We start from the raw sequence: 24,612 nt of genomic DNA on the forward strand, positions 1-24,612 counted from the left end.
ACATTATATAGTGTATTTGAGAGTGTACAAATGGCATTGTATAGTGTATTTGAGAGTGTATAAATGACATTATATAGTGTATTTGAGAGAGTACAAATGACATTATATAGTGTATTTGAGAGAGTACAAATGACATTAAATAGTGTATTTGAGAGAGTACAAATGACATTATATAGTGTATTTGAGAGTGTATAAATGACATTATATAGTGTATTTGAGAGAGTACAAATGACATTATATAGTGTATTTGAGAGAGTACAAATGACATTAAATAGTGTATTTGAGAGAGTACAAATGACATTATATAGTGTATTTGAGAGTGTATAAATGACATTATATAGTGTATTTGAGAGTGTATAAATGACATTATATAGTGTATTTGAGAGTGTATAAATGACATTATATAGTGTATTTGAGAGTGTATAAATGGCATTATATAGTGTATTTGAGAGAGTATAAATGACATTATATAGTGTATTTGAGAGTGTATAAATTACATTATATAGTGTATTTGAGAGTGTATAAATGACATTATATAGTGTATTTGAGAGTGTACAAATGACATTATATAGTGTATTTGAGAGAGTACAAGTGACATTAAATAGTGTATTTGAGAGAGTACAAATGACATTATATAGTGTATTTGAGAGTACAAATTACATTATATAGTGTATTTGAGAGAGTATAAATGACATTATATAGTGTATTTGAGAGTGTACACATGACATTAAATAGTGTATTTGAGAGTGTACAAATGACATTAAATAGTTTATTTGAGAGTGTATAAATGACATTATATAGTGTATTTGAGAGAGTACAAATGACATTATATAGTGTATTTGAGAGTGTACACATGACATTATATAGTGTATTTGAGAGAGTACAAATGTGATTCATATTCCCTGTGAAAAGATAAAGCCCAGTCCCACTGAAACTAGTCTGAAACTTGCTGCGCTAAATGTCAGATCCTTATGTAACAAATCTCTCTTAATTAATAATTTTATTTCTTCTTGTAATCTTGATTTTATGTTTTTAACTGAAACATGGCTTGACAAAAACACAGGAAATGTAGTTCTGATAGAATCTGCTCCACCCAACTTTAAGTTTGAATCTGAAACACGAGAAAACAAAAAAGGGGGTGGAGTCTGTGCTGTCTTTAGAGATGAAATAATTACCCGCAGGTTGTCTTTTGGGGTGTTTTCATCATTTGAGTATGTATCCTTTAAAATGGAGCTAAAACGGTCTCCATCCATTCTCTTCATTGTTTTATACAAGCCTCCCCAGCACTGCCAAAGTTTTATTGATTATTTTACTGAGATGCTTTCAGTCATATGCACAGACTTTGATGGTTTGGTCATTACAGGTGATTTCAACGTGCATGTTGATAATGTTTGTGACAGAAACGCTAAAGAGCTTGATGCTGTCCTTGAAACCTTCAGTCTTACTCAGCATGTGAAAGGCCCCACCCACAGCAAAGGACACACTCTAGATCTCATAATTACAAAGGGGGTAAATATTTCAAATGTTAATGTGATCGATGTTGCTCTGTCTGATCATTTCTGTGTCTTCTTTGACCTGTCTGTTTCTCCCCAACCTCCGGTTGGTCCTGCAGTTGTTCAGAGGAGACACATAAGTGATGGCACAGGTGCACTGTTTATGGAAATGATAAACTTTGAAAATGTCTCATGTTCTAATGTAAATGATTTGTTGAACTCTGTTACATCTAGTGTTTTGAATGTTCTGGACACCATCGCCCCTATAAAGGCTAAAATGGTTAAAAATAAGCAGAAGGCGCCGTGGAGAAATGATGATTCGGTCAGGGCACAGAAAAGGGAGTGCCGCAGGGCCGAACGGAAATGGCGCAAGTCAAAGCTCCAGGTTCAAAAAGAGATTTACAAAGAAAAGCTGAACATGTACAACCTAATCTTATGTAGAACTAGGGAAAGATATTTTTCTGAAATAATTGGAAGCTGCAGTAACAACTCGCGTGTCCTGTTTGCCACAGTAAACAGATTAACAAACCCTCCAGCTCAGCTGCCGTTAGAACTCATTTCCACATCCAAGTGTAATGAGTTTGCATTATTCTTTAATGACAAAGTTCAGGGCATTAAAAATGCTATAAATGCCACAATGCAAAAAATTACCCTAAAACCACCAAGACACTTAGAGCTAACTCACTTTGCACCAGTAACTGACAAAACTGTCCATGAGATCATCACCAGTCTGAGTTCATCTACATGCTGCCTTGATGTGTTACCCACCAGATTTCTAAAGTCTGTGCTGAACAGTTTGTTAGCACCATTCACTCACATAGTTAACATGTCGCTTCAATCTGGAACATTCCCAATGTCTTTGAAAACTGCGGTCATAAAGCCTCTCCTAAAGAAGAGCAGTCTTGACGCCGCAGTACTGAGTCATTACCGGCCCATCTCTAATCTGCCATTTTTGGGCAAAGTCCTTGAAAAGGTTGTTTACCAACAGCTCACAGATTTCCTCTTAATAAACAACTCATTTGATGTTTTTCAGTCAGGTTTTAGACCTCATCACAGCACTGAGACTGCTCTTGTCAAGGTGACAAATGACATCCGCCTGAACACTGACACGGGCAAAGCCTCAGTCTTAATTCTGTTAGATCTGAGTGCTGCTTTTGACACTGTCGATCATGGGATCCTCTTACAGAGACTAGAGGACTGGGTGGGCATCACTGGCACTGCCCTAAACTGGTTAAGGTCCTATCTGGAAGACAGGAAGTACTTTGTTGAAATTGGTAGCTGTGTCTCAGACCACATGACCCTGACCTGTGGAGTGCCCCAAGGGTCAGTCCTGGGTCCCCTTCTGTTCAACCTCTACATGCTGCCGTTAGGTCAGTTGATACGCAGTGAAAATGTGTCCTATCACAATTATGCAGACGACACTCAGATCTATGTTTCACTATCGGCAGGTGACTTTGGACCAGTAGATTCACTCTGTCACTGCATCCAACAGATCAGTTTGTGGATGCAAAACAACTTTCTCCAGCTGAACTCAGACAAGACTGAAATAATCGTTTTTGGCCCACAGAAACAAAGAGAAAGTGTTAGCGGTCACCTCCAGAGTCTCGCTCTAAAACCTACAAACCAAATTAGAAATCTGGGGGTAATAATGGACTCAGACTTGAACTTTAATAGCCACGTCAAATCAATAACATCAGCAGCTTTTTACCATCTAAAGAACATTGCCAAAATCAAAAATATAGTGTCAAAACCAGATTTAGAGAGACTTATCCACGCGTTTGTCTCCAGTAGATTAGACTACTGTAACGGCCTGCTCACTGGTCTCTCCAAACGAGTTGTAAAACAGCTGCAGTACATCCAGAACGCTGCTGCTCGGGTCCTGACTAGAACCAGGAAGTATGATCACATTAGTCCTGTTCTCAGGTCTCTGCACTGGCTCCCTGTGGCTCAGAGAATAGACTTTAAAGCAGCTCTGCTTGTGTACAAGTCTCTCCATGGCCTAGCACCAAAGTACATCTTGGATTTGTTAGTGCCATATGAACCATCTCGGACTCTGAGGACCTCAGGGACCGGCCTCCTGCTGGTGCCCAGAGTCAGGACAAAACATGGGGAATCTGCGTTTCAGTTTTATGCAGCTAAAATCTGGAACAGTCTTCCTGAAGATGTGAGACAGGCTTCAACTCTGACAATGTTCAAATCTAAGCTAAAAACAGTTTTGTTTAGCTGCGCATATGACTGAAAGGATTTTTTCTTTGCACTCTTCTCTTTTGTTTGTGATTTGAATGCATTTTTCCTGCTGTGAAGCACTTTGAATTGCCTTGTGTATGAAATGTGCTCTACAAATAAACTTGCCTTGCCTTGCCTTACAATTGACATTATATAGTGTATTTGAGAGTACAAATTACATTAAATAGTGTATTTGAGAGTGTACAAATGACATTAAATAGTGTATTTGAGAGAGTACAAATGACATTATATAGTGTATTTGAGAGAGTATAAATGACATTATATAGTGTATTTGAGAGAGTACAAATGACATTATATAGTGTATTTGAGAGCGTATAAATTACATTATATAGTGTATTTGAGAGAGTACAAATGACATTATATAGTGTATTTGAGAGAGTACAAATTACATTATATAGTGTATTTGAGAGAGTACAAATGAAGCCTGCGTAAATTCAGCCTAGAAGACCTAACTCCATCCATCTACATCAAGGCCACCATGGAAGGACCCCTCTCCCCAGCGCCATCATCGCACTCAAGCGGGCGCCCGCCTGTCCGTCTGTGAGAGTCAGATCCCTCACTTCACCATGGACTCTCCCAGGTTTCTGCGCTCATCCCAAAGAGGTTACGCAGTTTTTCCTGGCCAAAGAAGGAGGGTGAAAGGTCAGGGGGCGTCTGTAACTTGGCCCTCGCACCTGCTCCTCATCCCCAATCAACGCCCTCAGTGACTCCTCCCCGCTCCCAATCAGCGCACAGACGGTCACATTTAAGCCCTCAGGCAGATGGCTCGACCGCTCAAACCGTACTGCGACTGATATTATGTCAGAGTTCATATCAGATGACCCTCCGTGTTCCTCTCACGGGGGCCCCGGGTCCTCCCGCGGTCCTCCGGCTTCGGAAGAGTGCATCCACCTGACCCGGTGGAAGAGCTGAGCGGCGCGCCGCGTCTTTCGCTCGAAACGCTTCCCATCCACCAGCCGCGATGCCGCGGCGCCTCTCCTCCGCATCGAGCGTCGGGACGTCTCCCGATTCTAGCCATGCTACACTCACCGTTATATCACAAAGCGACCAGCGCAAGCGCTGTATAAAAAGGCACGCCAGTCAATTCAAACTGCCTGTCAAGCCGGCTTACTCGCGCATGCGCGTAACAGGAGTTGCAGCACCGGTCCAGTCTGTCCAGCCCCATCAGACTGTTCCTTTACTGTCCCTCTCCCCGGAAACTGCCCGCTCCGGGCCCCTCTGGTTGTCTTCATGGGCCAACTCTTTTCCTCCCAGGGCCATCTTACCTCAGAGTTCATTCCACACCGCTCGACCTAGCTAGCTTCGCCCCCTCCCCTCTCGACTCATCTGTTCGGCGACTGCGTCGGTCCCAACTGACTTCCTGCCCCGCCTCCTCCACGAGTGGAATGGTATCTAATTTTCCATGACCAATCATCCCGTCGCCGACTCCCTGCGCTTTACATGGAAGCTCCGCCTCCTCCGGTTTTGAGGGGTATTAAATCTATTATAATCCAAGGTATGCCGGCACCTGCCGTCTACCGGCACTCAGTCCACGTTCTGCCATCCACCGGCGCTCCCAGGTCCACGTTCTGCCACCTGCTGGCACTCTCTTGTCCACGCTCTGGCGCCTGCCGATGCTCTCTTGTCCACGCTCTGCCGCCTGCCGGCGCTCTGTTGTCCACGCTCTGCCGCCTGCCGGCGCTTCCAGGTCTACGCTCTGCCGCCTGCCTGCGCTTCCAGGTCTACGCTCTGCCGCCTGCCGGCGCTTCCAGGTCTACGCTCTGCCGCCTGTCCACGCTCTGCCGCCCGCCGGCACTGTCCTGTCCTTGCTCTGCCGCCCGCCGGCGTTCTCCAGCCCACGCTCTGCCGTCTGCCCCGGCTTTCCCAGTCCAGCCCACGCTCTGCCGTCTGCCCCGGCTTTCCCAGTCCAGCCCACGCTCTGCCGTCTGCCCCGGCTTTCCCAGTCCAGCCCACGTTCTGCCGTCTGCCCCGGCTTTCCCAGTCCAGCCCACGTTCTGCCGTCTGCCCCGGCTTTCCCAGTCCAGCCCACGTTCTGCCGTCTGCCCCGGCTTTCCCAGTCCAGCCCACGTTCTGCCGTCTGCCCCGGCTTTCCCAGTCCAGCCCACGTTCTGCCGTCTGCCCCGGCTCTCCCCCGGCGCACTGCCTGCACGCACCGCCGTCTGCCCGGCGCACTGCGTGCGCGCTCAGCCGCCTTTTCCGGCGCACTGCGCCCGCGCAACTGCGTGCGTGCTTCGCCGGTTCTCCCAGGTCTACTTTCTGCCGTCTGCCGGCGCTTCCAGCTTTCCTATCTGCCGTCTGCCCCGGCTCTCCCCTCTCAGTCCGCCGTCTGCCCCGGCTCTCCCCTCACCCCCGACTCTCCCCTCACAGTCCACGTTCTGCCACCTGCCGGCGCTTCCAGGCCTAGGTTCTGCCACCTGCCGGCGATTCCAGGCTTACGCTCTGCCGCCTGCGGGCACTTCCAGGCTTACGCTCTGCCGCCTGCCGGCGCTTCCAGGCTTACGCTCTGCCGCCGCCGGCGCTTCCAGGTCTACGTTCTGCCGCTGCTCCCAGGCCTAGGTTCCGCTGTCTGCCGGCGCTTCCAGGTTTACGTTCTGCCGCTGCCGGCGCTTCCAGGTTTACGCCCTGCCAGGGCTCCAGGTTTACGCTCTGCCGCCCGCCCACGCTTCCAGGTTTCCGTTCTGCCGGCGCCTTCAGGCTTATGTTCTGCCGCCTGCCGGCGCTCTCCTGTCCATGCGCCGCCGTCTGACGACTCTCACGTCCACGTTCCGCCGCTAGCGGCACTCTCCTGTCCACGATCAGCTGTCGGCCGGCACCTCAACTGCCTGTCGCCTGCCGCCTCCTTTGTTTTTGGGGGGAATTAGAAGTCTATTATAATCAAACTTTCAAAATCCCTAAAGGTAAAGCCACTGCATCATCACAGCACGCACACGTGGCTCATTCTGCCTCTTAGGGCATTGGTTAACTTCTCAATCGGGTTAAACCACGGCGCACTTCATTCCCCGCTGTTCCTAACTCCAGAGGCAGCCCATTACGGCAGCTCCCTGGCTTGGGAAATATCCGAGGGTAACATCGATCTATGCAATCCGCCCCCTCGTCGTCTCACCGGGCACCGGTTTAGAATAGCAGCCGCTACATCCGCGGCCACTCAGGGCATATCCTCCACAGCCCTCTAACTACTCGGGCGACAGTCCCTTTCGCCCATGCCCGTACGTTCGTCCCTACCTGCCTCCAATCTTGGTGGCTCAACGCCCCTCGCATCTCTAGTAAGTCTCGTCTCGCAACAAATACTGGTGGTGGTTCATATTCCTCATTACCTGTTCCTTAGCAGCATCCTCTAGCTCTCCCCGCGTCTACGTAATTTCTTATCTACTCCCAGGTGCTTCATATTCCTGTCCTCGGTCCTTCACCACATCTCCGTGAATAAAGGCCTCCATTTCAGACGCATCGAGTTTTCAGGGCATCGCCCCCTACTCTCCCCGTCACTACGCATCCGCCCCTCTCGGGCCACCACGTGATCAATGGCGGCCTCGTGGCCTGACCACTCTATATTAAGTATCTGCTGTTATGTTCTTTCTGAGTATCAGTAATAACCTTGGCACACAGCTGCTCAGACCCCGGGTTTTTGGGGGGAGACATCTAATACAAATAGATCATGGAGTGCCCATGACTGCAACGGCTTCCACCGGGGTCTGAGCGCCAAATAACTCACGAATAAAGCTTGCTCAACAGTCCATTCTCGTGGTCTCTTTGTCTCTCCAGGGTGAAATGACATTATATCGTGTATTTGAGAGAGTACAAATGATGAATATTTTTGCACTGTTTCTCTGTGTTGTAAACATCCCAGAATAGGCTCGTGCCGGTGACTCATTTTGTGTTGTGGAGGAAGCAAAGGACATCAGAGCAAGACACTTTAGATCAGTTCAGTTTAGCTCAGTTCAGTTCAGTTCAGTATAGCTCAGTTAATTTCAGTTCAGAGTGAAGATTTCAGACAAATTCCACATTGATTTGCAAATTAAAACAACAACACAAGAAGCTATACAATTGTATTGTACAAAATGAATAAAACCTCTTGTTTATTTGAATGGAGCAAAGATGATTGGCAGCAGTGGATACTTTACTTTCAAGTCACTTCAACCAGAGCATGGACCAATCCGTTCTGAATAAAGGTCATTGGAAAACTGATGAATTAGCTCAAATTAGAAGATTACTTTCAAGAAATAAGATTCCATTGATGTGTTGCTACAATTTTGCATAATAAAGCTGCATTTGCTTTTTCCTGCCCGTTCATTATTACCATATTATTATCGTCTTTTTAATCATCATTATTACTTTATTTAGTCAGGACAGTTATTGTGTTAATGAACTCACATGATATAAATACTCTAAACATGTCAGACTGGAGTCATGGTCTAATTTCCATCTGTTGCCCCACTTTCGCTCTCACAAACGCACTCTTATTCATACACACCGGAGGCAGGGTGGGTGAAGTGTCTTGCCTCGGGACACAATGGCAGTATGGTTAAAAACATTGTAGGCTTTCATCATTATTGCTCATGTTGTGCTGGAATGATGTGATCGCTGACACACTGACCTTGGACTGCGGAGGAGCCCGGATGGTCCAGATGCAGTCCAGAGCTTCTCCAGCCTTCACCTTCTCCTCCTCGTCCACTTGACTGGAGCGGATGATCCCGTCCGAGCCGCCGATCTCAAACTGACAGTCTGAAGAATTGTCAGAACAAGGCAAAGCGTTCAGGCCGGACATATTGCACGGTTGCTCTCTGAACGTTTTCACGCAGAATGTGCAAACTCTCATTTTTATCGCACATTTTAACGGCAAAGACTGTGTTTTTCTGACCCTCTGGCACAAAGATTTCCACTTAAAGGATCACACTTGTTCTTTTGTCGTCACAATTTGTTGATATCTAATTTCTAGCTTGATTTATTGTGGTTTAAACTCCCAAACAAAAGGTCAAATTTCTATATTTTTTCTAGGACAAAATAAGAAAGCCAAAATCTCATCTTATACCAGGTTTGTGCATCAAAATACCGTATTTTCCGGAGTAAAATGGCATCTTTTTTCATAGTTTTGGCCAGGGTGCAACTTATGCTTATATTTATACTTATATACTTATATTCCGTAGCGACTTATATGTGATATTATTTGTTATTTTCACACTTGCAACCGCATTTTATACTCCAGTGCGACATATATGTTTTTTTGTTCTCTATTATGCATTTTGTGGCTGGTGCGATGTGTAATTTTGAAATTCTTTACCCACAAAATGCCGGATTTTCACATGAAAACGTGAAATAACAATTTAATAAATTATGATCATAATTTAAATGTGAAACTTGATGTAGAATACTGACTGATATATATATACACATATATATATACACATATATATATATATATATATATATATATATATCGGTCAGTATTCTATTTGAAACTTGAAATTAAAATTATTTTGCACTTATTTTATGGTGTCTGGCCTCGACGGAAACAAGAAGGGAGTAAGACGTCAGCAAACTAGACAGGCGAAATGTGTAATGTTTTTAAAATAGAATAGAAAATCGAGCGCCGTCTATTCGTACGAGGGACGACAGATAGACAGGTGGGAAAAAACACACACAAACAATCCGTAAAAAAAACTGCAAGATAAAACCGCATTGTGCTTCTCCGTGTCTTGTACGTGCAAATCCCTTTACCGCACATCCAAAGAAGAGCTTGTCATGGTACATTTGTGCATTCACGACAGCGGTACATAGATAGCCCCCGGAAAAATGCTAGAAGAGCGTGCATAGAAGAAGAAGAAGAAGAAGAAGAAGAAGAAGAAGAAGAAGAAGAAGAAGAAGAAGAAGAAGAAGAAGAAGAAGAAGAAGAAGAAGAAGAAGAAGAAGAAGAAGAAGAAGAAGAAGAAGAAGAAGAAGAAGAAGAAGAAGAAGAAGAAGAAGAAGAAGAAGAAGAAGAAGAAGAAGAAGAAGAAGAAGAAGAAGAAGAAGAAGAAGAAGAAGAAGAAGAAGAAGAAGAAGAAGAAGAAGAAGAAGAAGAAGAAGAAGAAGAAGAAGAAGAAGAAGAAGAAGAAGAAGAAGAAGAAGAAGAAGAAGAAGAAGAAGAAGAAGAAGAAGAAGAAGAAGAAGAAGAAGAAGAAGAAGAAGAAGAAGAAGAAGAAGAAGAAGAAGAAGAAGAAGAAGAAGAAGAAGAAGAAGAAGAAGAAGAAGAAGAAGAAGAAGAAGAAGAAGAAGAAGAAGAAGAAGAAGAAGAAGAAGAAGAAGAAGAAGAAGAAGAAGAAGAAGAAGAAGAAGAAGAAGAAGAAGAAGAAGAAGAAGAAGAAGAGAAGAAGAAGAAGAAGAAGAAGAAGAAGAAGAAGAAGAAGAAGAAGAAGAAGAAGAAGAAGAAGAAGAGAAGAAGAAGAAGAAGAAGAAGAAGAAGAAGAAGAAGAAGAAGAAGAAGAAGAAGAAGAAGAAGAAGAAGAAGAAGAAGAAGAAGAAGAAGAAGAAGAAGAAGAAGAAGAAGAAGAGAAGAAGAAGAAGAAGAAGAAGAAGAAGAAGAAGAAGAAGAAGAAGAAGAAGAAGAAGAAGAAGAAGAAGAAGAAGAAGAAGAAGAAGAAGAAGAAGAAGAAGAAGAAGAAGAAGAAGAAGAAGAAGAAGAAGAAGAAGAAGAAGAAGAAGAAGAAGAAGAAGAAGAAGAAGAAGAAGAAGAAGAAGAAGAAGAAGAAGAAGAAGAAGAAGAAGAAGAAGAAGAAGAAGAAGAAGAAGAAGAAGAAGAAGAAGAAGAAGAAGAAGAAGAAGAAGAAGAAGAAGAAGAAGAAGAAGAAGAAGAAGAAGAAGAAGAAGAAGAAGAAGAAGAAGAAGAAGAAGAAGAAGAAGAAGAAGAAGAAGAAGAAGAAGAAGAAGAAGAAGAAGAAGAAGAAGAAGAAGAAGAAGAAGAAGAAGAAGAAGAAGAAGAAGAAGAAGAAGAAGAAGAAGAAGAAGAAGAAGAAGAAGAAGAAGAAGAAGAAGAAGAAGAAGAAGAAGAAGAAGAAGAAGAAGAAGAAGAAGAAGAAGAAGAAGAAGAAGAAGAAGAAGAAGAAGAAGAAGAAGAAGAAGAAGAAGAAGAAGAAGAAGAAGAAGAAGAAGAAGAAGAAGAAGAAGAAGAAGAAGAAGAAGAAGAAGAAGAAGAAGAAGAAGAAGAAGAAGAAGAAGAAGAAGAAGAAGAAGAAGAAGAAGAAGAAGAAGAAGAAGAAGAAGAAGAAGAAAAGAGAAAAGATCCAACGCGACCAGAACCCAAGAACAGCTTACCTGGGATGGGGTTCAGCAGTCCGCCCACGTGCAGATGGAAATCGGGGTCTGCAATGATAAGATTCAGGAAGCACATTAGCCTCAATCCAGGGCGGCAGAAATAGGTATGCTGAGAACGGCAGATAAGATCCCATTAAGTCGACGAGATGAAGCAAAAAGGGCCCCGTTTGAAGCCAATATCTGCCGCCTGATGCGAGAGTTAGATCTGGAGCCACATTAACTCATATTCTGTGTGTGTGATGTCGACTGAGCAAATGGTACAAAAGAGGAAACTGGACACACAGAAGATTACTACATTTACTTTACTTTTCAGAGGGACGGTACTTTTCTGACAGCGTATATACTTTGACCTCTACTTGAGCCGTGTATTTTGAAGTATCTGACCACTACTGACAGATGTGATTTACGTTGTGGTACTCACAATTTAATGTGAATTCAATGTTGCAGTTACATGCAGTGCTGTGCGTTCACTAAATGCTTTTGTACTCTTATTTTAATATGTATTTCAATACAACAACAACGACGACGACGACGGCGACGGCGGCGACGACGACGACGACAACAACAACAACAACAACAACAACGACAACAACAACAACAACAGAGAGACAACAACACAGACATTAGAAGAATAAAAGGGACAAACGGTCTGGGAACTTCAGAGTAGGGCGATTATATTAATTCACTACTTTTGACTTCTACTTGAGTAATATTATCTATTATTGCGTGAGTACTCTGCTTTTAGGGCGACCTCATTACATTTCCAAAGACAACACCAGATGTATCCTTGAATTAGAAGTCTTAGTATGCGGTTGATCTGATATATTTAAGGTTAGTTACAATGTGACCAACCCAACTCTCAGGCTGCGTCTGAGTCTACGCCTGAGTCTACGCCTGTGTCTACGCCTGAGTCTACGCCTGAGTCTACGCCTGTGTCTAAGCCAGCGTTTACGCCTGAGTCTACGTCTGAGTCTACGCCTGTGTCTACGTCTGAGTCTACGTCTGAGTCTACGCCTGAGTCTACGCCTGTGTCTAAGCCAGCGTTTACGCCTGAGTCTACGTCTGAGTCTACGCCTGAGTCTACGTCTGAGTCTACGCCTGAGTCTACGCCTGTGTCTAAGCCAGCGTTTACGCCTGAGTCTACGTCTGAGTCTACGCCTGTGTCTACGTCTGTGTCTACGCCTGAGTCTACGCCTGAGTACGTCTGAGTATACGCCTGTGTCTACGCCTGTGTCTACGCCTGTGTCTACGCCTGTGTCTACGCCTGAGTCTACGCCTGAGTCTACGCCTGTGTCTACGCCTGTGTCTACGCCTGAGTCTACGCCAGCGTTTACGCCTTTGTCTACGCCTGAGTCTACGCCAGCGTTTACGCCTTTGTCTACGCCTGTGTCTACGCCTGAGTCTACGTCTGAGTCTACGTCTGAGTCTACGCCTGAATCTACGCCAGAGTCTATGCCTGTGTCTACGCCAGAGTCTACGCCAGAGTCTACGCCTGTGTCTAAGCCAGCGTTTACGCCAGAGTCTACGCCTGAGTCTACACCAGAGTCTACGCCTTTGTCTACGCCTGTGTCTACGCCAGAGTCTACGCCTGAGTCTACGCCAGCGTTTACGCCTTTGTCTACGCCTGTGTCTACGCCAGCGTTTACGCCTTTGTCTACGCCTTTGTCTACGCCTGTGTCTACGCCTGAGTCTACGCCTGTGTCTACGCCTGAGTCTACGTCTGAGTCTACGCCTGAGTCTACGCCTGTGTCTACGTCTGAGTCTACGCCTGTGTCTACGTCTGTGTCTACGCCTGAGTCTACGCCAGCGTTTACGCCTTTGTCTACGCCTGAGTCTACGCCAGCGTTTACGCCTTTGTCTACGCCTGTGTCTACGCCTGAGTCTACGCCTGTGTCTACGCCTGAGTCTACGTCTGAGTCTACGTCTGAGTCTACGCCTGAGTCTACGCCTGTGTCTAAGCCAGCGTTTACGCCTGAGTCTACGCCTGTGTCTACGCCTGAGTCTACGTCTGAGTCTACGTCTGAGTCTACGCCTGAATCTACGCCAGAGTCTACGCCTGTGTCTACGCCAGAGTCTACGCCTGTGTCTAAGCCAGCGTTTACGCCAGAGTCTACGCCTGAGTCTACACCAGAGTCTACGCCAGAGTCTACGCCTGAGTCTACGCCAGAGTCTACGCCTGAGTCTACGCCTTTGTCTACGCCAGAGTCTACGCCTGAGTCTACGCCTGTGTCTACGCCTGTGTCTACGCCTGTGTCTACGCCTGAGTCTACGCCTGAGTCTACGCCTGTGTCTACGCCTGAGTCTACGCCTGAGTCTACGCCAGCGTTTACGCCTTTGTCTACGCCTGAGTCTACGCCAGCGTTTACGCCTTTGTCTACGCCTGTGTCTACGCCTGAGTCTACGCCTGAGTCTACGCCTGAGTCTACGTCTGAGTCTACGCCTGAGTCTACGCCTGTGTCTAAGCCAGCGTTTACGCCTGAGTCTACGCCTGTGTCTACGCCTGAGTCTACGTCTGAGTCTACGTCTGAGTCTACGCCTGAATCTACGCCTGAATCTACGCCAGAGTCTACGCCTGTGTCTACGCCAGAGTCTACGCCAGAGTCTACGCCTGTGTCTAAGCCAGCGTTTACGCCAGAGTCTACGCCTGAGTCTACACCAGAGTCTACGCCTTTGTCTACGCCTGTGTCTACGCCAGAGTCTACGCCTGAGTCTACGCCAGAGTCTACGCCAGAGTCTACGCCTGAGTCTACGCCTGAGTCTACGCCAGAGTCTACGCCTGAGTCTACGCCTGAGTCTACGCTGAGTCTACGCCAGCGTTTACGCCTTTGTCTACGCCTGTGTCTACGCCAGCGTTTACGCCTTTGTCTACGCCTGTGTCTACGCCTGAGTCTACGCCTGTGTCTACGCCTGAGTCTACGCCTGAGTCTACGCCTGAGTCTACAACAGCGTTTACGCCTTTGTCTACGCCTGTGTCTACGCCAGAGTCTACGCCTGAGTCTACGCCAGAGTCTACGCCAGAGTCTACGCCAGAGTCTACGCCAGAGTCTACGCCTGAGTCTACGCCTGAGTCTACGCCTGAGTCTACGCCTGAGTCTACGCCAGCGTTTACGCCTTTGTCTACGCCTGTGTCTACGCCAGCGTTTACGCCTTTGTCTACGCCTGTGTCTACGCCTGAGTCTAAGCCAGCGTTTACGCCTGAGTCTACGTCTGAGTCTACGCCTGTGTCTACGTCTGAGTCTACGCCTGAGTCTACGCCTGTGTCTAAGCCAGCGTTTACGCCTGAGTCTACGTCTGAGTCTACGCCTGTGTCTACGTCTGTGTCTACGCCTGTGTCTACGCCTGAGTCTACGCCTGAGTCTACGTCTGAGTCTACGCCTGAGTCTACGCCTGTGTCTAAGCCAGCGTTTACGCCTGAGTCTACGTCTGAGTCTACGCCTGTGTCTACGTCTGTGTTTACGCCTGAGTCTACGCCTGAGTACGTCCGAGTATACGCCTGTGTCTACGCCTGTGTCTACGCCTGAGTCTACGCCTGAGTCTACGCCTGAGTCTACGCCTGTGTCTACGCCTGAGTCTACGCCTGAGTCTACGCCAGCGTTTACGCCTTTGTCTACGCCTGAGTCTACGCCAGCGTTTACGCCTTTGTCTACGCCTGTGTCTACGCCTGAGTCTACGTCTGAGTCTACGCCTGAGTCTACGCCTGTGTCTAAGCCAGCGTTTACGCCTGAGTCTACGTCTGAGTCTACGTCTGAGTCTACGCCTGAATCTACGCCAGAGTCTACGCCTGTGTCTACGCCAGAGTCTACGCCAGAGTCTACGCCTGTGTCTAAGCCAGCGTTTACGCCAGAGTCTACGCCTGAGTCTACACCAGAGTCTACGCCTTTGTCTACGCCTGTGTCTACGCCAGAGTCTACGCCTGAGTCTACGCCAGCATTTACGCCTTTGTCTACGCCTGTGTCTACGCCAGCGTTTACGCCTTTGTCTACGCCTTTGTCTACGCCTGTGTCTACGCCTGAGTCTACGCCTGTGTCTACGCCTGAGTCTACGTCTGAGTCTACGCCTGAGTCTACGCCTGTGTCTAAGCCAGCGTTTACGCCTGAGTCTACGTCTGAGTCTACGCCTGTGTCTACGTCTGTGTCTACGCCTGAGTCTACGCCTGAGTACGTCTGAGTATACGCCTGTGTCTACGCCTGTGTCTACGCCTGAGTCTACGCCTGAGTCTACGCCTGTGTCTACGCCTGAGTCTACGCCAGCGTTTACGCCTTTGTCTACGCCTGAGTCTACGCCAGCGTTTACGCCTTTGTCTACGCCAGCGTTTACGCCTTTGTCTACGCCTGTGTCTACGCCTGAGTCTACGCCTGTGTCTACGCCTGAGTCTACGTCTGAGTCTACGTCTGAGTCTACGCCTGTGTCTAAGCCAGCGTTTACGCCTGAGTCTACGCCTGTGTCTACGCCTGAGTCTACGTCTGAGTCTACGTCTGAGTCTACGCCTGAATCTACGCCAGAGTCTACGCCTGTGTCTACGCCAGAGTCTACGCCTGTGTCTAAGCCAGCGTTTACGCCAGAGTCTACGCCTGAGTCTACACCAGAGTCTACGCCAGAGTCTACGCCTGAGTCTACGCCAGAGTCTACGCCTGAGTCTACGCCTTTGTCTACGCCTGTGTCTACGCCAGAGTCTACGCCTGAGTCTACGCCAGAGTCTACGCCTGTGTCTACGCCTGTGTCTACGCCTGTGTCTACGCCTGTGTCTACGCCTGAGTCTACGCCTGTGTCTACGCCTGAGTCTACGCCTGAGTCTACGCCTATGTCTACGCCTGAGTCTACGCCTGAGTCTACGCCTGAGTCTACGCCAGCGTTTACGCCTTTGTCTACGCCTGAGTCTACGCCAGCGTTTACGCCTTTGTCTACGCCTGTGTCTACGCCTGAGTCTACGCCTGTGTCTACGCCTGAGTCTACGTCTGAGTCTACGCCTGAGTCTACGCCTGTGTCTAAGCCAGAGTCTACGCCTGTGTCTACGCCAGAGTCTACGCCTGTGTCTAAGCCAGCGTTTACGCCTTTGTCTACGCCTGTGTCTACGCCTGTGTCTACGCCTGAGTCTACGTCTGAGTCTACGTCTGAGTCTACGCCTGAATCTACGCCTGAATCTACGCCAGAGTCTACGCCTGTGTCTACGCCAGAGTCTACGCCTGTGTCTAAGCCAGCGTTTACGCCAGAGTCTACGCCTGAGTCTACACCAGAGTCTACGCCTTTGTCTACGCCTGTGTCTACGCCAGAGTCTAGGCCTGAGTCTACGCCAGAGTCTACGCCAGAGTCTACGCCTGAGTCTACGCCTGAGTCTACGCCAGAGTCTACGCCTGAGTCTACGCCTGAGTCTACGCCTGAGTCTACGCCAGCGTTTACGCCTTTGTCTACGCCTGTGTCTACGCCAGCGTTTACGCCTTTGTCTACGCCTGTGTCTACGCCTGAGTCTACGCCTGTGTCTACGCCTGAGTCTACGCCTGAGTCTACAACAGCGTTTACGCCTTTGTCTACGCCTGTGTCTACGCCAGAGTCTACGCCTGAGTCTACGCCAGAGTCTACGCCAGAGTCTACGCCTGAGTCTACGTCTGAGTCTACGCCTGTGTCTACGTCTGTGTCTACGCCTGTGTCTACGCCTGAGTCTACGCCTGAGTCTACGTCTGAGTCTACGCCTGAGTCTACGCCTGTGTCTAAGCCAGCGTTTACGCCTGAATCTACGTCTGAGTCTACGCCTGTGTCTACGTCTGTGTCTACGCCTGAGTCTACGCCTGAGTACGTCCGAGTATACGCCTGTGTCTACGCCTGTGTCTACGCCTGAGTCTACGCCTGAGTCTACGCCTGAGTCTACGCCTGTGTCTACGCCTGAGTCTACGCCTGAGTCTACGCCAGCGTTTACGCCTTTGTCTACGCCTGAGTCTACGCCAGCGTTTACGCCTTTGTCTACGCCTGTGTCTACGCCTGAGTCTACGTCTGAGTCTACGCCTGAGTCTACGCCTGTGTCTAAGCCAGCGTTTACGCCTGAGTCTACGTCTGAGTCTACGTCTGAGTCTACGCCTGAATCTACGCCAGAGTCTACGCCTGTGTCTACGCCAGAGTCTACGCCAGAGTCTACGCCTGAGTCTACACCAGAGTCTATGCCTTTGTCTACGCCTGTGTCTACGCCAGAGTCTACGCCTGAGTCTACGCCTGAGTCTACGCCAGCGTTTACGCCTTTGTCTACGCCTGTGTCTACGCCAGCGTTTACGCCTTTGTCTACGCCTTTGTCTACGCCTGTGTCTACGCCTGAGTCTACGCCTGTGTCTACGCCTGAGTCTACGTCTGAGTCTACGCCTGAGTCTACGCCTGTGTCTAAGCCAGCGTTTACGCCTGAGTCTACGTCTGAGTCTACGCCTGTGTCTACGTCTGTGTCTACGCCTGAGTCTACGCCTGAGTACGTCTGAGTATACGCCTGTGTCTACGCCTGTGTCTACGCCTGAGTCTACGCCTGAGTCTACGCCTGTGTCTACGCCTGAGTCTACGCCTGAGTCTACGCCAGCGTTTACGCCTTTGTCTACGCCTGAGTCTACGCCAGCGTTTACGCCTTTGTCTACGCCAGCGTTTACGCCTTTGTCTACGCCTGTGTCTACGCCTGAGTCTACGCCTGTGTCTACGCCTGAGTCTACGTCTGAGTCTACGTCTGAGTCTACGCCTGTGTCTAAGCCAGCGTTTACGCCTGAGTCTACGCCTGTGTCTACGCCTGAGTCTACGTCTGAGTCTACGTCTGAGTCTACGCCTGAATCTACGCCAGAGTCTACGCCTGTGTCTACGCCAGAGTCTACGCCTGTGTCTAAGCCAGCGTTTACGCCAGAGTCTACGCCTGAGTCTACACCAGAGTCTACGCCAGAGTCTACGCCTGAGTCTACGCCAGAGTCTACGCCTGAGTCTACGCCTTTGTCTACGCCTGTGTCTACGCCAGAGTCTACGCCTGAGTCTACGCCAGAGTCTACGCCTGTGTCTACGCCTGTGTCTACGCCTGTGTCTACGCCTGAGTCTACGCCTGAGTCTACGCCTGTGTCTACGCCTGAGTCTACGCCTGAGTCTACGCCTATGTCTACGCCTGAGTCTACGCCTGAGTCTACGCCAGCGTTTACGCCTTTGTCTACGCTTGAGTCTACGCCAGCGTTTACGCCTTTGTCTACGCCTGTGTCTACGCCTGAGTCTACGCCTGTGTCTACGCCTGAGTCTACGTCTGAGTCTACGCCTGAGTCTACGCCTGTGTCTAAGCCAGCGTTTACGCCTGAGTCTACGCCTGTGTCTACGCCTGAGTCTACGTCTGAGTCCACGTCTGAGTCTACGCCTGAATCTACGCCTGAATCTACGCCAGAGTCTACGCCTGTGTCTACGCCAGAGTCTACGCCTGTGTCTAAGCCAGCGTTTACGCCAGAGTCTACGCCTGAGTCTACACCAGAGTCTACGCCTTTGTCTACGCCTGTGTCTACGCCAGAGTCTACGCCTGAGTCTACGCCAGAGTCTACGCCAGAGTCTACGCCTGAGTCTACGCCTGAGTCTACGCCTGAGTCTACGCCAGAGTCTACGCCTGAGTCTACGCCTGAGTCTACGCCTGAGTCTACGCCAGCGTTTACGCCTTTGTCTACGCCTGTGTCTACGCCAGCGTTTACGCCTTTGTCTACGCCTGTGTCTACGCCTGAGTCTACGCCTGTGTCTACGCCTGAGTCTACGCCTGAGTCTACAACAGCGTTTACGCCTTTGTCTACGCCTGTGTCTACGCCAGAGTCTACGCCTGAGTCTACGCCAGAGTCTACGCCAGAGTCTACGCCTGAGTCTACGCCTGAGTCTACGCCAGAGTCTACGCCTGAGTCTACGCCTGAGTCTACGCCAGCGTTTACGCCTTTGTCTACGCCTGTGTCTACGCCAGCGTTTACGCCTTTGTCTACGCCTGTGTCTACGCCTGAGTCTACGCCTGTGTCTACGCCTGAGTCTACGCCTGAGTCTACGCCTGTGTCTACGCCTGAGTCTACGCCTGAGTCTACGCCTGAGTCTACGCCAGCGTTTACGCCTTTGTCTACGCCTGTGTCTACGCCTGAGTCTACGCCTGTGTCTACGCCTGAGTCTACGCATGAGTCTACGCCTGAGTCTACGCCAGCGTTTACGCCTTTGTCTACGCCTGAGTCTACGCCAGCGTTTACGCCTTTGTCTACGCCTGTGTCTACGCCTGAGTCTACGCCTGAGTCTACGCCTGTGTCTACGTCTGAGTCTACGCCTGAGTCTACGCCTGTGTCTAAGCCAGCGTTTACGCCTGAGTCTACGCCTGTGTCTACGCCTGAGTCTACGTCTGAGTCTACGTCTGAGTCTACGCCTGAATCTACGCCTGAATCTACGCCAGAGTCTACGCCTGTGTCTACGCCAGAGTCTACGCCAGAGTCTACGCCTGTGTCTAAGCCAGCGTTTACGCCAGAGTCTACGCCTGAGTCTACACCAGAGTCTACGCCTTTGTCTACGCCTGTGTCTACGCCAGAGTCTACGCCTGAGTCTACGCCAGAGTCTACGCCAGAGTCTACGCCTGAGTCTACGCCTGAGTCTACGCCAGAGTCTACGCCTGAGTCTACGCCTGAGTCTACGCCTGAGTCTACGCCAGCGTTTACGCCTTTGTCTACGCCTGTGTCTACGCCAGCGTTTACGCCTTTGTCTACGCCTGTGTCTACGCCTGAGTCTACGCCTGTGTCTACGCCTGAGTCTACGCCTGAGTCTACGCCTGAGTCTACAACAGCGTTTACGCCTTTGTCTACGCCTGTGTCTACGCCAGAGTCTACGCCTGAGTCTACGCCAGAGTCTACGCCAGAGTCTATGCCTGAGTCTACGCCTGAGTCTACGCCAGAGTCTACGCCTGAGTCTACGCCTGAGTCTACGCCTGAGTCTACGCCAGCGTTTACGCCTTTGTCTACGCCTGTGTCTACGCCAGCGTTTACGCCTTTGTCTACGCCTGTGTCTACGCCTGAGTCTACGCCTGTGTCTACGCCTGAGTCTACGCCTGAGTCTACGCCTGTGTCTACGCCTGAGTCTACGCCTGAGTCTACGCCAGCGTTTACGCCTTTGTCTACGCCTGTGTCTACGCCAGCGTTTACGCCTTTGTCTACGCCTGTGTCTACGCCTGAGTCTACGCCTGTGTCTACGCCTGAGTCTACGCCTGAGTCTACGCCTGAGTCTACAACAGCGTTTACGCCTTTGTCTACGCCTGTGTCTACGCCTGAGTCTACGCCTGTGTCTACGCCTGAGTCTACGCCAGAGTCTACGCCAGAGTCTACGCTTGTGTCTACGCCTGAGTCTACGCCAGAGTCTACGCCAGAGTCTACTCCTGTGTCTACGCCAGAGTCTACGCCTGAGTCTACGCCTGAGTCTACGCCAGAGTCTACGCCAGCGTTTACGCCTTTGTCTACGCCTTTGTCTACGCCTGTGTCTACGCCTGTGTCTACACCTGTGTCTACGCCTATGTCTACGCCTGTGTTCAGAGTGATAAGTGCGGGAATATTGTTAGGATTGTAGAAGTGTGTATTCACAAGTGGCTGATGGGGATTGGGCCGTAGATAAACTGCTGTGGCACCGTTTTAGTGCTTCACCACAACAGCTGTTGTGGTGAAGCAACTGAGATTTTTAGTGTTAAGTCTATTTTCAGACAGTGGAATCAGTGAAAAAGCACATCCTGGATAGTCAACGGTGCCAACATTGGTGCAATATTTTCTGACCATAAAACAGCTGTAAATAAGTGTTATTATTATTTGTATTAAGAGTATAAGAGGTTTTCAACAAGAGTGTTTTTTAGAAGTTATCTGTTTTTATATTGTTTACTTCTGTGCCTAATCTCTGCAACAGTGGAATTTCCCCATTGTGGGACAAATAAAGGCTTATCTTATCTTATCTAGTTAGATTTTAGCTGTATTTTTTATCCGTCTGAACAAATTTTGTATTTTTAAGAAATGGATTTGTTTTATTGTGTATTTTACTGAGCTAATGAAATTTAATGTGCTGTATTTGTAATGAAATGTGTACTTTTATTGTAATTGTCATGAAATGTGCAGTTTTATTGTAATTGTACTTTAATGTGTACTTTTATGTGTACTTTTATTGAAATTGTACTTTTTTGTGTACTTTTATGTGTACTTTTATTGAAATTGTACTTTTTTGTGTACTTTTATGTGTACTTTTAATGAAACGTGTACTTTTATCACTGTTGTTGTGTAATCACCTGCAGAGGGAAAGCAGGAATAGCAGGGATAGCAGCAGCTAAATCATCTTTTCTCTTGAAGATCATTGTTTTTACACACGGTACCTAACAAACAAACAAACACTAAACTAAACTAAACTAAACTTTGCTTTTGTGTTTTATGCTATTTCCGCCTCGTAAAAACAACAAAAACAACATGAAAAAGAAAAGGACCGGGTCGACCATCTTCACCTGCCACAAAGGTGTACTTGATGCGGAACCCGAGGCCCTCCAGCTCCTCGTCGCTGCTGAACTTGATCCACATGAAGCGGCCCGTGGACAGCACCAGGCCCGGGTTCTTGCCTCCACAGAAGCGGTCGATGAGCGGCGAGAACCCGAACGGACCGTCCCGGATCTCGATGTGGTCGAAGCGGCACTCGAACGACGGCTCTACGTAGTAGTTCTTGTCGAAGACCAGCTGGATCCTTTGCCTGGGGAGAGCTGTCGTCGTCGAGGGGAACGGGAAATGCAAGAAGAAAACGAAGAAATTAAGTCTTTTGTGCGCGATTCGTCGGAGCGCGAATGAAAAACGAGCGAGCTGTGTGTGAAAGCAGCGACGAACAACGGCTCGCGATTAAGTCACTTGTCAATACGAACTGCTATTGTAGTGAAGACGGAATGCAATGTGTGAGCCTCCTTTTACCGTATTTTCCGGACTATAAGTTGCACCTTCTTTCATAGTTTTGGCCGGAGTGCGACTTATACTTATATTTATACTTATATATTTATACTTATACTCCGGAGCGACTTATGTGATATTATTTTTTTATTTTCACACTTGCAACAGCATTTCATACTCCAGTGCGACTTATATATGTTTTTTTCTTCTCTATTATGCATTTTTTGGCTGGTGCGACTTACACTCCGGTGCCATTTATAGTCCGGAAAAAACAGTACCTTTGGAAAGTGTCTATAACCAGATTTGACCAGATCGTAAAAGAAAATCAAACTAAAAGCTTTGATATGTCGAAGGAATCCTTTGGCTCGGAGAAACAGGACTTTTATACATATTTACAAATGATTCAAGTTATTCGACAGCCATTATAACCTTCAAACTGAAATCTTTATAAGGCATATACATCAGAACTCTCAAGGGGAATGATATTTAAAGCAGGGGTGTCCAAACTTTTTTTCATTTAGGGTTGTGTTTTGAAACATATACGGAGCCAAGGGTCACAGACGATATGACAATGAAGTGAATCATAAGAAGTTTAGCATTTTATGTTTTGTTTTATGTCGCACCAAATCAATCTACAATGGCAATAAACCTTTTCTGATTCTGATGAGCCTCCACACCTTTAATAAGGCATGGAACATTAATATTAGGTCTGTATCGCATCAAAATGTGTGTTATTTAGGTTAATATGGCAGAATGTATCAAAGTTTACACTGAAAAGTACTAGTTTTTGTTTATCGGGTCAATTTAGCAGGAAGTCTGAGGGCTGCATTTGAGCCCGGGCCATAGTTTGGACACCCCTGATCTAACGTATAGAAATGCATTAATGATCTGGACAGCAAATCTACTAAATATATTCAAATTAAATGGTAGAGTGGGTTTTCTTGTTTTGACGGACGAGGAGTGGGAAAATGTATGTATTTTACAATGAAGGACCACAAAGTCACACGTTTGGAAAGAGTTCTGTTGGAAGAATGTGACATTGTGTCAAAGTGCTCATTATTCACAGGGAAATACTAAATATAGTGGCAGACAGGAGGAAAAGCACTCTCTCATGTGTTCTGGGACTGACAATAACGTTGGACTGAAATGAATGAGGCATTGCAAACTGTTTTTGACATCATTATAATCCCACTAAATCTTAGAACTTTGTATTTGGGTCTCAAAACTCCTGCCGTGGACAATATAAATGGACATGTTTGGAACATACTTCTGGCAGCTGGGGAAAAGGCAATAACAAAAAAAAAAGGATGATACAAACTGTGCCGACACCATTACTGACATAAAGGGAATGGAAAAAAACACACATTTGGACAAATTTGACAGATATTGGACTAAATGGGATAATTATTTTTGGACTTTGTGTATCTTAATTCTCTTTTCTTTGGATGCCTCCTTTACTTTGTATTTTTTTTTTTTATATTTTTTTTTTACCTATTTTGTTCTCTCTGGTTTGTTTCTTTATTTTATGTTTTAAATTTAGAAAAAAAAGTAGAATATGAATGAAATGAATGAAATGAATGAAATGAATGAAATGAATAAAATGAATAAAATTTATAAAATTAATAAAATTTATAAAATGTATACAATTTATACAATTTATACAATTAATAAAATTAAATAAAACAAAACAAAATAAAATAAAATAAATTAAAGAAACAAAATAATGGGAATATGAGTGATTTGTATTGCCCAGGGACACAACAGCAGTATGCTTTGCCAAGAATAGTGATAAGATGATGCCACATTTTTGAATAATTAAAGATGTTTTTTGATCAATACTACTCTTGACAGTGTTATTAAAAGAAAGGCTTCAGAACAGTGCAAAATGCTGCTGATGGTCCAATATATGTCTAGCCCTAACATGTGCATATGTTAACTAGTATTGATATATATAACATTAACGATACCCAGATTTGTACAGTCAGTCAGTATTTATGCACGTGATACTCCAATCCCTGGCCAAGAGAAAAACATACAGCCAACTAGGTCACTCTAGTAAATGAGATGGAAAAAGCTCTTAAGTTTGACCTAGGCAGGGCAAAGGGGAATAAAACACTACAGCACACACGTCACATAAACAAATAAGAGACATTTAAGAACAATTAAAACATTTTATCTTTAAAAGCACGGACAATTTTCAAAAGATTATCTTTCTTTGTTTTAGAAAATTGCTCAAAAACTCCATATTAAAACTATAGAATAAAAAAAAAAAAAGGACAGAGGGAAATGCTGTACTAGCTTTGTATTTCACAGAACCAAATCACAGTTTTTCCGACTCAGTTTTTCTACATTTGCTAACAAACAAGCAGCAAAAACAAATGCGTGAAACTGTGTAAGCGTACATAATGTGAATACACTCATTGTGGAACTGATTGTGTCTTTCTATTTCATTTCCACCCCTCATCTCTTTGGCTCGTGTCTATTTTTTGAGCTACTTATGGAACAATAATCTTACTCTAAGTCAAATTTTTTGAACCATTTCTGTGTCACAGCGATGCACACAAACAGCAGATAAAAAAACAAGCAGAAAGTTCATCCATAGAGCTGATGAACCGGGGCACTCTGCACAAGTAATGAGTCTCAGAAACCACAAATTATGAACACAAAGCTATTTGATTAGAGCTTAAAGGCAAAAA

General features: G+C 46.8%; 1 protein-coding gene across 1 annotated transcript in view; it reads right to left on the minus strand.

The window, feature by feature from the left end:
• neto2a (neuropilin (NRP) and tolloid (TLL)-like 2a) overlaps positions 1–24,612 on the minus strand; it is a 34,228-nt gene that overhangs the window by 4,982 nt on the left and 4,634 nt on the right. The window contains exons 4-6 of the mRNA XM_072465044.1: positions 21,490–21,738; positions 11,025–11,072; positions 8,332–8,459 (exon numbers count right to left, since the gene is read on the minus strand). Coding sequence (XP_072321145.1) covers positions 8,332–8,459; positions 11,025–11,072; positions 21,490–21,738 — 425 coding nt within the window. The remainder of the gene's footprint in view (positions 1–8,331; positions 8,460–11,024; positions 11,073–21,489; positions 21,739–24,612) is intronic.

This window comes from Eucyclogobius newberryi, unplaced genomic scaffold, assembly GCF_026437365.1.
Source record: "Eucyclogobius newberryi isolate DKJ021-1_F unplaced genomic scaffold, fEucNew1.0.hap1 SCAF_5, whole genome shotgun sequence".
Lineage (NCBI taxonomy): Eukaryota > Metazoa > Chordata > Actinopteri > Gobiiformes > Gobiidae > Eucyclogobius > Eucyclogobius newberryi.